The sequence below is a fragment of the Hyla sarda genome, chromosome 8 (genome assembly GCF_029499605.1).
Source record: "Hyla sarda isolate aHylSar1 chromosome 8, aHylSar1.hap1, whole genome shotgun sequence".
Classification (NCBI taxonomy): Eukaryota; Metazoa; Chordata; class Amphibia; order Anura; family Hylidae; genus Hyla; species Hyla sarda.
In genome coordinates, this window is record NC_079196.1 from 179,200,689 (window position 1) to 179,215,066 (window position 14,378).

General features: G+C 44.6%; 1 protein-coding gene across 1 annotated transcript in view; it reads left to right on the top strand.

Annotated features, from left to right (window-relative positions):
* Positions 1-13,891, top strand: part of LOC130285506 (BOS complex subunit NOMO3-like) — a 105,941-nt gene extending 92,050 nt beyond the window's left edge. The window contains exons 27-31 of the mRNA XM_056536985.1: positions 522-632; positions 2,186-2,287; positions 3,009-3,128; positions 7,036-7,128; positions 13,394-13,891. Of these exons, the coding sequence (XP_056392960.1) occupies positions 522-632; positions 2,186-2,287; positions 3,009-3,128; positions 7,036-7,128; positions 13,394-13,525 (558 nt within the window). The 3' untranslated portion in view covers positions 13,526-13,891. The remainder of the gene's footprint in view (positions 1-521; positions 633-2,185; positions 2,288-3,008; positions 3,129-7,035; positions 7,129-13,393) is intronic.
* Positions 13,892-14,378: the final 487 nt, after the last annotated feature.

The following is a 14,378-nucleotide window of genomic DNA, read 5'->3' on the forward strand; positions in this document are numbered from 1 at the left end:
CCCCCCCCCTACCAGACATTCTCCCCCCCCTACCAGACATTCTCCCCCCCCCCCCACCAGACATTCTCCCCACCCCTCTACCAGACATTCTCCCCACCCCCCCCACCAGACATTCTCCCCACCCCTCTACCAGACATTCTCCCCACCTCCCCCTACCAGACATTCTCCCACCCCCCCCCACCAGACACTCTCCCCACCCCCCCACCAGACATTCCCCACCCCCACCCCCCAACCAGACATTCCCCACCCCCACCCCCCCCACCAGACATTCCCACCCCCCCGCCAGGCATTCTCCCCACCACCCTTACCAGACATTACCCCCCCCCTCCCCCCCCCCCCAGGCACCCCTGTGTGTCTGTGCCACTTCCAGCCAGATTGCACACACATTGCCCGACTCCTGCCTTGCACAGCTCACTAACTGTTTGTTTATTTCTTAATTAGAACGACTGGTAATAATCTTCTGTTCGCTTACATCCTTTAGGTCTCCAGTAACATTGAGTATGTTTTGTTCTTTTTGAAAGGTTGGCGATAGCGATATAGAAGATATGAACATTATTGCTTTCCGTCAAATCAACCAGTTTGATCTGAGTGGGAATGTAATAACGTCACCTGATCACCTGTCTACTCTGTTGGTAAGTGACGGCCATTATATACATGTGGGATTATTTTCCTCTTCTGTGATAAAAACTATATAATCGTCCCTCCACGTCACCCACGCTTACCTATCGGTATAGGCCTGGAGGGCAGTGACGCTGACTACAATGGTACTTGCAGTGTGCGGTTCTGTGGCTTCTTTCTCTCTTTCGTTGTTCCGGTTTTCCTCTTATGCAAATGAAGCAGTTTGGTGCACTCAGGGCGTTGATCCTCCTTCCCTGTACTTTGTCTCTCGCGAGCAGAGAGATTTAAAGGGGTATTCCAGGCAAAACCTTTTTTATATATATCAACTGGCTCTGGAAAGTTAAACAGATTTGTAAATTACTTCTATTAAAAAAATCTTAATCCTTCCAATAGTTATTAGCTTCTGAAGTTTTCTGTCTAACTGCTCAATGAGGATGTCACGTCCCGGGAGCTGTGCATGATGGGAGAATATCCCCATAGGAACTGCACAGCTCCCGGGACGTCAGTCATCAGAGAGCAGTTAGACAGAAAACAACAACTCAACTTCAGAAGCTAATAACTATTGGAAAGGGTTAAGATTTTTTAATAGAAGTAATTTACAAATCTGTTTAACTGTTCGGAGCCAGTTGAGATATATATATTTTATAGATATATATATATATATATATATATATATATATATATATATATATATATATATAAAAAGTTTTGGCCTGGAATACCCCTTTAACTTCATGACTCCTGTCAGCAAGGATTGCGCAGGCCACAGGCTATATGAAGTTAAAGGAGTACTATTGTGAAAAATTTTTAAATCCTATTGTGCCCCGTCTGCAAAAAACAAAACAAACATTAACAACAACAGCAGTGAGCTCTAGCAGTCATTCCCCCTTTGCACTACTATATACTATAGCTCTTCAGTTTTCTGTGTTTGGTCTTCTTCCGTATTTCCTTAGATCGTCACACTGCAGTGAGCGTCGGCCGGTGATAGGCTGAGCGCAGTGTTATGTAAGGAGCCTGGGCCCCGCCTTCTCCCTGCTGCCCGGGCTCCTTACATGACACTGCGCTCTGCCTATCACCGGCCGAGGCGGGACATCACTGCGGTCGGCAATACGCTGGCTGAAGTGTGTCGATCTGTGCACAAGGAAGGAGACCGAGGACTGAAGAGCTATGGCAGTGCAATGGTGGAACGGAGGAAGGAGAGTTAATGTTTTTGTTGTTGTTCATTTGCATAAGAAGAAAAACTAGAATAATGGAGGAAAATAGCCAAGCAACAGTAATCGGTAAGTAGCATTATTCAGAAATATCAGATAGAAAGGTGATGGATCGAATATATATATATATATATATATATATATATATATATATATATATATATAGTATATATTAATGAAAATTAGTAATGAGACCAGCAGGGGGAGCTCTTGTCCTTCTGTTACAGAAAGCCCATGTATTAAAAAATATTAGAGAGAGAAAAAAATATATATATGTATATAGATAGATATATATGTATATAGATATATATAATTTCCACTAAAACTTATTCAAAAAATTTTCTTTTTAAATCTAGGTAAAGCTGTATAAGAGTGAAAATTTGGACAACCCAATACAGTCTGTATCTCTAGGACAATCCCTGTTTTTCCATTTCCCACCTCTACTTCGAGATGGAGAGGTAATAGTTTTTTTTCTATTTATGTAGTTATTTTCCTAAAACAATAAGGGTAGGGTCACAGGTAGCACTTCAGTGGTTCTCTCACAGCTGAAATTCCGCTGTAGGAGACCCAGCGCTTAGCAATACTACAACTCCCACCAAAGGCTGTCAGGGCATAATGGGAGGTATAGTTTTGCAACAGCTGGAGGCACCCTGGTTGGGAAACCAATGACCTATGTGGTATAGCGTCTTCCTGGCAGATGATGTCAGTGAAGACCATCCATATTGGACTTTCACCACCTGACCCATTAGTTCCATGAGGGATAAGTTGGCACCAGCGCGGTCCGGCTGTACCTTGCCCAGAACACTAATGTCCGGCTGTGCCGTAAGTCCATTTGTGCGGTGAGGTTGGGAGAGAGAACTCTTGTAATGCCATTTTTCGGCCTGTGTCCTAACAAAACATGTTCTCACGTGTGTCAATAACATAATTGTGTGTTATCCGCTAAAGAGACACAATAACTTTGTCAATTGCAGAAATACAGATGAAGGGGACAAGAGCGGCGCAGTTGCCCATAGTAACCAATCAGCTTTTTTCACTATTTAGAGGCTTCTTTAAAAATGAAAAAGAAGCGATCTGATTGGTTGCTGTAGGCAACTGCACCGCTCTTCCTCTACACAAGTTTTAATAAAGCTCCCCCGATGTGTCTATGTATACAGTACGTTGCCGTCTTTCCTTTTTCAGACCTATGTGGTACAGCTGGGGTCTACCCTACCTAAATCTCAGTATGACTACACGCTGCCGCAGATTTCGTTCAGCACCCAGGGATACCACAAGCACATCACGTTCACCTTCAATCCCACGGTCAGTAAATCATTGGAACCTGCTACCAATATATTCAAGTTACAATGGAAATAAATAGGGCAGTGTTTTTTTTTTATTATTTGATCACATCCCGTGTATAGTGCATCAATGCATAATGCAGGAGACCAGAAAAGCTTTGCAGGTATTCATGTAGATTTGTATGTATTGCTCATGTATGAAAAAAAAAAAATTGGCTTCTCTGATCAGCTGTAAATGTAAGACACCATTCCCCAAAGTGTGCTGCCAGCTGTTGCAAAACTACAACTCCCAGCATGCCCGGACAGCCTTTGGCTGTCCGGGCATGCTGGGAGTTGTAGTTTTGAAACAGCTGGAGGCACCCTGGTTGGGAATTCTTTGCAATTTCAGGCTGTATCCTAATCAGTTCGTAGTTCTCTTGTATATCTGCACTTAGAGGGGGACATGCTGCCACTTGTAGTTCCCTTGATTCTCATCTGTTCCCTGATATCCTGTATTTTTATATAAATGCATGCAGTCTGTTTTATATACTATGATACGAAGTCACAACGTTATAGGATATAGCCTGAAACTGCATAGAATCCTACAGAAAGCAATGACAACAACTCTAACTTGCGCCAGGAGTTGGCTCCCCACCACTGTGGGGTTGAGCTCATGCCTGCATTTAACCCGGACATCTAAACAGTTTCCTGGTGAATGAAAGGGGATCACCAGGAAACAAATTGGTCCGGTATTGTACTCTGTATCGTACTTTATATCTTATTATATATTTCATTACACCAAAGTGTTTCTATCTGCCTATTATGTCATGTTAGGGCAGTTAGTTGGGATATAACTTCTTATTTACCTATATGGCACAACTCTATGGTGGTTACATACAAAAGAGATAACCAGTTTGCTATATGTACCAATGCTATTCCCCTGAGGAAGCTATGGAATATAGCGGAAATGTGTTGGTACAATAGGTTTCATTATTTAATCTGACTTTTATGGGTCACAGTTATTTGCGGTGTATTTTAATAAGTACTTATTAAAGGTTATATTTTAGAGCACTTCCCCTGGGCTTTATACCCCCTTTATGATTTATTCTATTGCTGGGAGGAAATGAACATATCCCCTATCCACAGTGCTGGACTCGGGTCTGTTCGGAGCTCCCAAAGAAATCAGTGGAGCGCATGTGGGCCAGGGCCCTTTCCAGAGATCGCGGTGGGTCCCAGCACTCGAACCCCCAGCAATCAGCTACTTATCTCCTATTCTGTGGATAGGGGATAATTAAATTTTGACTGCTGTACCCCTTTAATAACCTAAATAAGTCACCTAAACTGGAAATTGCTTTTTTTTGTATGTAGTCCTGTGATCACAGCAGCATCAGCGCTTTTTTTTTTAGGGTGAGATGGGTGTAACCTCGGCATGTAAGAGTTATCAGGCTTGTTGACCATGACTAGTAACTATGATAAAGGCTTATTCCCATGTGAGCTTTAATGGTCTATTCACACGTACCGTATTCTGCGCAGATTTGATGCACAGGATTTTCTGCTGCAGATTTCAATGTAAACTGAATGACTGAACACAGCTTGAAATCCTGCGTATGTGAATAGATGGGTATTCCATGAAAAAATTTTTTTTTGTCATATCAACTGGCTCCAGAAAGTTAAACAGATTTGTAAATTACTTCTGTTAAGAAATCTTAATCCTTCCAGTACTTATTAGGGATCGACCGATATCGTTTTTTTAGGGCCGATACCGATAATCGGTGGAGGTTAGGGCCGATAGCCGATAACTTATACCGATATGCTATTTATCCCCCCCCTCAACACCGCTGCAGGTCATAGATTTAAAGCGCACGCTTTAAATCAATGCACTGCAGTGGCTTTTGCGGTGCCATAGGCCGCCGCTGCACCACCACCGCTTCTCTCCCCTACCTGTCAGGGTGGTCCGGGCCATCCATCCTTCCTGTAGTGTCCGGCGACATTCCGGGTGGAGGGTGAACCGGTCCGGCTGTCCTTCTTCTCCGGGGGTCATCTTCTCCACTCCGGGCAGGCTCCGGCCTAGTAGCGCAGCATAGACGCTGCTGCGCAGTGACGCCCGTGTGCAGCGACGCACCTGACATCACTGCGTAGCGGCGTCTATGCAGCGTACTAGGCCGGAGCCTGCCCGGAGTGGAGAAGAGGACCCCCGGAGAAGGACAGCCCGTACTGGTGCACCCTCCACCCGGAATGGCGCCGGACACTACAGGAAGGAAGGAAGGATGGCCCGGACCACCCCCATTACGGGTAAGTATTTTTTTTTTTATTGACTCGGAGGGTGAGGGAGAGGGCCCGACCGGTATAGCGGTATGGGCAAAAATCCATACCGGTATACCGCCCAGCACTACGGTGGGGGGTGCGACGCGATGGGTCGGGGGGGGGGCGGGGGGCGGGGGCATTATCGGCTTATTGGCAGGGTAATTGCCGATACCGATAATGCCCAAAATCGTGATTATCGGCCATACCCCATAATAGGTCGATCCCTAGTACTTATCATCTGCTGAAGTTGAGTTGTTCTTTTCTGTCTGACAGCAGTGACTGTCTCAGGAACTGTCCAGAGTAGCAGTAAATCCCCATAGCAAACTTCTCCTGTACTGGACAGTTCCTGAGACAGACAGAGATGGCAGCAGAGAGCATTGTTTTCAGACAGAAAAGAACAACTCAACTTCAGCAGCTAAGTATTGGAAGGATTAATATTTTGTAATAAAAGTAATTTAAAAATCTCTGATGAAGCGCGATAACGGACCGTCGCCCACCGGCTGAATCCACCCGCTCCTGTTCCATCTCACCACCTCCCTGCTATGTACCTGCTATTGTAATCATGAATAAAGAATCTTCTGCACGCTTAATCGGTGTCCGAGGTGATATGAAGGCTCTCCTGTATTTGAGAAGTACCATACTGAGGCACATATATAAATAAAGCTGCTAGCCACCTGTTTGCCAACAGGAGAGCACTCTGTAATTGCACATTATCGTGACAGTGCCAGGTCAAATATCCTATATGAGACATCATTAAAAAATCTGTTTAACTTTTTGGAGCAAGTTTATATGAAGAAGAAAAAAACTTTTTTTTTTTTTCATGGAATACCCCTTTAAAGGAGAACTACGGGATTGAAAAATGTATCCCCTATCGTGAGGATAGGGGATAAGTTTCAAATCGCGGGGGGTACGACCGCTGGGGGCCCCCCACGATCTCCTGTACGGGGCCCCGGCTCTCTGCATAGAGAGCGCGTGTCGACCACCGCACGAAGCAGCTGCTGACACGCCCCCTCCATACACTGCTATGGGAGAGCCGGAAATTGCCGAAGGCAGCGCGTCAGCTCTCCCATAGCAGTAAATGGAGGGCGCGTGTCAGCAGCCGCCTCGTGCGGTGGTCGACACGCGCTCTCTATGCAGAGAGCCGGGGCCCCGTACGGGAGATTGTGGGGGGCCCCAGCGGTCGGACCCCCCGCGATCTGAAACTTATCCCCTATCCTTAGGATAGGGGATAACATTTTCAATCCCGTAGTTCTCCTTTAATAAAAACAGTGCTGGTATTTTTAGTGTTTTTTTTTGTTTGTTTTGTTTTTTGCCCATGTAAACATGCCCTTAGACTGCAGCTCCACTGTTTGAAGACATTTGCAGCACATACAGCTGAGCTTTCACACACACACACACACACATATATATATATATATATATATATATATATATATATATATATATATATTATATATATATATTAGGCTTCACAAAGGTGCTGTGAAGATATTAATACACACTGGTAACAGCCGCTGCTGAACCTCTTAACACGTTATTTATCTCAGCCAGATGACACCCCTAAAATATGTGTAAGCTGTGATGTCCAAACTTCTCTAGATACGCACCATAAAATAAATAAAAACTTTATTTTGCTTGATTTGCAGAGAAAATTACCAGAACAGGATGTTGTTCAGGGCTCCTACCTGGCGCTTCCTCTGACCTTACTGCTGCTGTTGGCTGGTTACAAGTACGACAAGGTAAATGCAACCAATGCCCCATATAGTGATGGTCAATGAGTTTAGACGGCATGACGCAAGTCATCAAGTCATGTGACACCCTGGTCAGATTCACTCTAATAATACACTGAATAGTTTGGTGAAAAATATTGATACCTTGTGTCTACTATAACTAGAAAGAAGACATTCTGTCTGTGTATCTGTTCTCTTTGAGCTTTAAAGGAGTTGAAAAGCTTCAGGAGAACTTTACTATAAAGCCCATACTAATGTATGTATGACACATTAAAGGGGTACTCCGCTGCTCAGCATTTGGAACAAAGGTCACGCCCCCTCCCATAGACTTGCATTGAGGGGGGCAGGGCATGATGTCATAATGGGGAGGGGCTATGACAGCACGAGCTCCTGACTCCAGCGTTCAGAACAATTTGTTCCAGATGCTGAGCAGCGGAGTACCCCTTTAAATCTACAAAATTCTAGCTTCACTACAAATGCTGAATCAGTTTGTAGGTAAACACATACTTACAATAGCGACTTACAGTCGTTGGCTGTTTCAGCAGGAGTTCAGTGATCCCTCAACTTACAATGGCCCCAGGTTACAATATTTTCAACATACAATGGTCTTTTCTGGACCATTATAACTTGAAACCAGACTCACCATACAATGCTATGGACAGTCCGATCTGGGAAACGTGTCAATGGCTGGAAGAACTGACCAATGTGCATTTTGCTGGTAAAACCCCTGTATTACTGAAGTGCATGCACTGAATTCCTGTCTGGTAGGGCCTCCTTACAGTACAGGGAGGTATTACATGTTCTGTACTACTCTTTACCTGTATTACTAAAGTGCATGCACTGACTGGTGTCTGGTAGCGCCTCCTTACAGTACAGGGAGGTATTACATGTTCTGTACTACTCTTTACCTGTATTACTAAAGTGCATGCACTGACTGGTGTCTGGTAGCGCCTCCTTACAGTACAGGGAGGTATTACATGTTCTGTACTACTCTTTACCTGTATTACTAAAGTGCATGCACTGAATTCCTGTCTGGTAGGGCCTCCTTACAGTACAGGGAGGTATTACATGTTCTGTACTACTCTTTACCTGTATTACTGAAGTGCATGCACTGAATTCCTGTCTGGTAGGGCCTCCTTACAGTACAGGGAGGTATAACATGTTCTGTACTACTCTTTACCTGTATTACTAAAGTGCATGCACTGACTGGTGTCTGGTAGCGCCTCCTTACAGTACAGGGAGGTATTACATGTTCTGTACTACTCTTTACCTGTATTACTAAAGTGCATGCACTGATTGGTGTCTGGTAGCGCCTCCTTACAGTACAGGGAGGTATTACATGTTCTGTACTACTCTTTACCTGTATTACTAAAGTGCATGTACTGACTGGTGTCTGGTAGCGCCTCCTTACAGTACAGGGAGGTATTACATGTTCTGTACTACTCTTTACCTGTATTACTAAAGTGCATGCACTGAATTCCTGTCTGGTAGGGCCTCCTTACAGTACAGGGAGGTATTACATGTTCTTTACTACTCTTTACCTGTATTACTGAAGTGCATGCACTGAATTCCTGTCTGGTAGGGCCTCCTTACAGTACAGGGAGGTATTACATGTTCTGTACTACTCTTTACCTGTATTACTAAAGTGCATGCACTGACTGGTGTCTGGTAGCGCCTCCTTACAGTACAGGGAGGTATTACATGTTCTGTACTACTCTTTACCTGTATTACTAAAGTGCATGCACTGACTGGTGTCTGGTAGCGCCTCCTTACAGTACAGGGAGGTATTACATGTTCTGTACTACTCTTTACCTGTATTACTAAAGTGCATGCACTGACTGGTGTCTGGTAGGGCCTCCTTACAGTACAGGGAGGTATTACATGTTCTTTACTACTCTTTACCTGTATTACTGAAGTGCATGCACTGAATTCCTGTCTGGTAGGGCCTCCTTACAGTACAGGGAGGTATTACATGTTCTGTACTACTCTTTACCTGTATTACTAAAGTGCATGCACTGACTGGTGTCTGGTAGCGCCTCCTTACAGTACAGGGAGGTATTACATGTTCTGTACTACTCTTTACCTGTATTACTAAAGTGCATGCACTGACTGGTGTCTGGTAGCGCCTCCTTACAGTACAGGGAGGTATTACATGTTCTGTACTACTCTTTACCTGTATTACTAAAGTGCATGCACTGACTGGTGTCTGGTAGGGCCTCCTTACAGTACAGGGAGGTATTACATGTTCTTTACTACTCTTTACCTGTATTACTAAAGTGCATGCACTGAATTCCTGTCTGGTAGGGCCTCCTTACAGTACAGGGAGGTATTACATGTTCAGTAATACAGGTAAAGAGTAGTACAGAAGTGTATGCACTGACTGGTGTCTGGTAGCGCCTTGCTACAGTACAGGGAGGTACTACATGTTCTCTACTACTCTTTACCTGTGCCAGGGTCATCTGCTCCTTTCGACACCAGGTGCGGTGGGTTCCATTTACATTTTTTGGGTCACTGTGTACTGTACAGGACCCTGAAGAAGCTCCTGTCCTCTCCATAGACAGTGATTACAGCTCCCAGCAGCTCTTTCTTACTTTAAGGTCTTGCTTTATCTGTATTAGTTATCTACTTATTTTTGTTGAATACTTACTTACTTTTTTTCCTATTTTTGGGTGACATTTTGGTGGCTTCAGAACCAAATTCAAGGTTTCCACAGAGTTATGGTCTCAATATAATGTTTTTAACATACAAGGGTTGTCCTGAAACCAAATAATGTAATTGAAGGGACCACTGTATAGTGCAGCACCATTTCCACTGGTGCACCTTGGGTATAAGGGTTGTAGTAGTGGAAATAGAGACTTCCACTGTGAGGACATATAACGTGACAGCACGAATGTATCCTAGATAAATTTAAACATCTTAATTTTCACAATTTATAGATGCAATAAACGTGGTGCCTATTACATTGATGGTCCAGCTATTGCTTCTAAATAAGTGTCTAGTTCAGTGTTTCCCAACCTGGGTGCCTCCAGCTGTTGCAAAACTAAAACTCCCAGCATGCCCGGACAGCCTTTGGCTGTCCGGGCATACTGGGAGTTGTAGTTTTGTAACAGCAGGAGGCACCTTGGTTGGGAAACACTAGCCTAGGAGCTTGTTGGTTTACATCTTCCAGTATTTTCCTGTAGATAGTGTTCTGGACAAGACACATTGGTGCTGGCATTGGTATATTGGCACTTACGTCTTTGCGTAGGTATACTGCATACATTCCCTAAATGCTTTTTATAGGCCAGTTAAAGTCATCTGAGCCTATATTGCCATATAAACTTTCCGCCTGAGCCCCTTTTGTTGTATGACTGTATTGTATAATTTGTATGAGACATACAATTTTGGCACATTTACAGCAATGCAAATTCAATTGAATTTCTTTTGCGTGCCCTTTATATTAGAACTATTCCGGAAACCTGTACCTTCCGGAGATCGTTCCGCTGCCTTAAAAACACTGTAGTGAGAGCGGCTCATTATGAGCATGACCTTTAGTGTATCGATAGTCATTGCCTAAGAGCCTGAATAATGACAACTGTGTGTCTGTGGCTTCTCATTACATAAGATGCCCGAGATGCTGGGGATATGTGTGGAAGCCCCCGTCACACTTGGTTAACTTGACATGTGTAAATAGTTTTTGGCCGCAGAATAGGTCAGGCGGTGTCATTAGTTGTACTAAGGAGTTCCAGCTCATGTGCCGGTTCCGGCTAAATGATAGCGGGTTGTATTGGAACATCCCCCCCCCCCCTTTCATTTTCCGCATTTAAACATTTTCATAGCCAAGTCCATTAAGTAAACCCAGAGTATCATTGGAATGTAGCAGCTTCTAAGTATGTGTCACACTGTAATGTGCTTACACATATTAGGCTGGTCCGTTAGAATGACAGTAGTCCTCGAATCAAGCAGGGATCACATTAATCACAATGTAAATGCAGGTTTCTGCCTTATTGCTTAAAGACTACCTCTCATGATCTTGTTACATTTTATTATCCTCCCAGGTCCCTGCCCCCATCATGATAAACCACCCCCTGCCTTTATTTTTATTATTTGTTAGTTTTCTACCTTGATATTGCTCTGTATTTTCTGCTCAGTCTCAGTCAGATTCAGACTGGGAAGGGGCGTTCCCCAGCAGACGTGACATTATCTAAAACATGACAGGGGAGAACTTCCTCCCTCACTCTGCTATACACAGCCCAGAGCAGTTCAGTGTGTGAGATGAGCTCTGATTGGCTAAGGCTGCACACAGCACTCCAGACTGCATTCCCTGATTTTGGCCAGCAGGAGTCAAAAGTCTGTGCAAAAGTGTGTGTGTGTGTGGGGGGGGGGGGGGGTAGATACCTAGTGGCAGCATTTTTAAACACAAATTAAACATTAAACAACATTAAACATTTTTATTAAACAAAGTACATTAGAAAGATTTTTTATTTCCCATAAGTAGTGCAATAGCTTAAATTATTTTTAAGGAGAGTGACCATTTAAACTTCCCAGAGAAGGACTATAGGTTGTAGTGCATGTGAGTCATGGGCAGAGTGCGATGTTCTGCTTATCTGTGCTGCTCCTGTTGTTGGACTTCATGATTATTCATATTGCATAGTCTTTACATATCCAGTGAAAACATGGTATCCCCTATTCACTGGATAAGTGGATAAGTGTTTAATTGGGAGGGGGGTGTTCAACCCCTGGGACCCCCCCACAAGCTCTAGAACAGGGCCCCTGCTCTTAAAGAGAGAGCTCCTACTGTAGACGGGACACACTCCATGTATTTCTATAGATTGCTGTACTTGGGTAACTTCGGGGCTCCCATAGAAAGAATGGAGTGTGTGTCTTCTGCCGCATGTGCTCTTTCTGATAGTTGGCTCCCCTTTGTTGAAGATTAAGGGGGGGGATTAAAGCTGTCGGACCCCTATGTTATAAAGCACTTATCCTGTGGATAGGGGATCAAATGTTTTTCACTGGATAAACTACTTTTTCAACTGGTTATACACACTTGTTTGGCTGATATTTTCTCATTCCGCCCCCCCACCGATACACATGCACATTTGGCCAATCATGTGCGTGTATCAATGGGGAGAAGGGAGAGAGTCTCTGCCGGCCTCATCTGATGTCTTATGGAATAAAAAGGTTCAGGCATTTGAAATCCAATCTGCCCGATCTGTCACTGTGGGGGGGGGGGGGGGGGGGGGCACCATACACGTTGGCTGCTACCATTGGTATAGGTGTGTTTGGCCAACGCTTGTCTAATGTGTATGGCCAGCCTTAAAGGAAGCCAATCAGAAGAGTTTAGCATATATGTAACACTTAACAACGTTTTATATATGCTAAAATTGTCATCCTCCCCATCCCCGGGGAATGTTTTTGCCCCCAGGGATGGTGAAGATATTAAGTTATAAAGTCTACCCCCCTAATTGGCTGTATTAATTTTCTGTGGTAATAAAAAAAAGGGACCTGATTATTAAAGTTGGAGAAGTCTAGTACTGGGCAGAATAGTGCAGGGAATCCTAGAGCAGTGATGGCGAACCTTTTTGAACCAGAGTGCCCAAACAGTAATGCATGCCAACTTTTTTTTCCCCTCAAAGTGCCCTCATATAGAAATCATCCCCAGTCTGTGATGCCCCCCCATAGAAATCATTAGGGAGGGGAGATGAGGAGCTGTGTACGTCCTTTCTCCCCTGCTCGGCCTTCTTTCTCTCATGCAGACCTGAGTCCTCCGGGAGGGGGAGTTGAGGGGGCGTGGCCTATTTCTCCCATGCAGACCTGTGTCCTCTGCCTTCGCTCCACCCAGCTCTAGCTTCGGAAACCTTTGGAGAGCTAAGGCGAGGAGCAGTCGCAAGTCTGCACGGGGCGCATGGCGAACTATGACCGCGTGCCCACAGAGGGGGCTTGGAGTGCCACCTATGGTACATAGGTTTGCCATCACTATCCGAAGTACAGGGAGGTGCCCGGTACCTGCTGCTAACATTTAAATAAAAGCAAACGTCATCAGGACTCCTTTTCATGCTCCCTTTTAGGGTATATGGGTGTCCTGGGAAAGGGAGTGTGGGTGGGTTCCCTGCTTTTAAAATACCACATAGCAATTGAGCATTTGCTCATGTCGCGATTGAGCGTTTTCATTCACTAGTATTGTCTGTTTGGAGTGTGTAGCCCTGTATAATGTTTGCGGATTGAACACTAGCCTCTTATCTATACCCCGGCAATGAAGGGGATAACTTGTCCCTTGTCTCCCTTTTTTTGCCAGCTGATTCCCTTGCTGCTCCAGTTGACAAGCCGTCTGCAAGGAGTTTATGCTCTCGGACAGACAGGAGCTGACACTGCCAACCCAGAGGATGCAAAAAGACTTCAAAAAAGACAAAAGACACGGAGGACGTGAAGAAGAGGTACCGTGGTGTGAAGCGACATCAAAGTCATGCTCCAGACCCTTGGGACATGTTATGGAAACTCTCCTTGGTTTGAAAGAAATCACAGACTTCAAACACAGTTTCTGCGCACAACATGATCCTGTTTTATAACAAACTTGTTTTGTACATTGTGCGTGTATAGAAACAGATCCTGGAACATGATTTAACTTGGAAATGAAGAAATTTGACCACTTTTTTTTTTGTAATTTTTCCACTGGAGATAACTTATTTTTTATCATTGCTGAAATACTTGATGGCCGACGACTTGTCCATAAAGCAGAATAATTTTATCTTCATCATTGATTTCCCAATAAAGAATAACATGGTTTCCCTTTCTACTTGGCTGTTACAGAGTTTTATTTTTGAAATTCACTTAATGCTCTTAATGGTCTTGAATTGTACAACATTATCAGTATTATTCAGCCTGTTTAAAGGGGCACTCCGCTGCCCCAGCGTTCAAAACATTTTGTTCTGAATGCTTGGAGCGGAGCAGCAGGGTCGTGACGTCACTACCACGCCCATCATGACGTCACACCACGCCCCCTCAATGCAAGTCTATGGGAGGGGGCGTGGCGGCCACCACGCCCCCTCCCATAGACTTGCATTGAGGGGGCGAGGCGTGACGTCACGACCCCGGCCGCCCGCACCCAGCGTTCTAAACAAACGTTGGGGGCTGCACAGAGATTTACCTCTGACACCAGTTTAAGACACCAGTTGATTTAAAAGAAAATGTTTTCCAGTGGAGTACCCCTTTAAGTCAGGGCTCTGGCTCAGTCACTCAGAGTTGTCCCTAAGCCACTGCTGTGTTGTCTTGGCTGTGTGCTT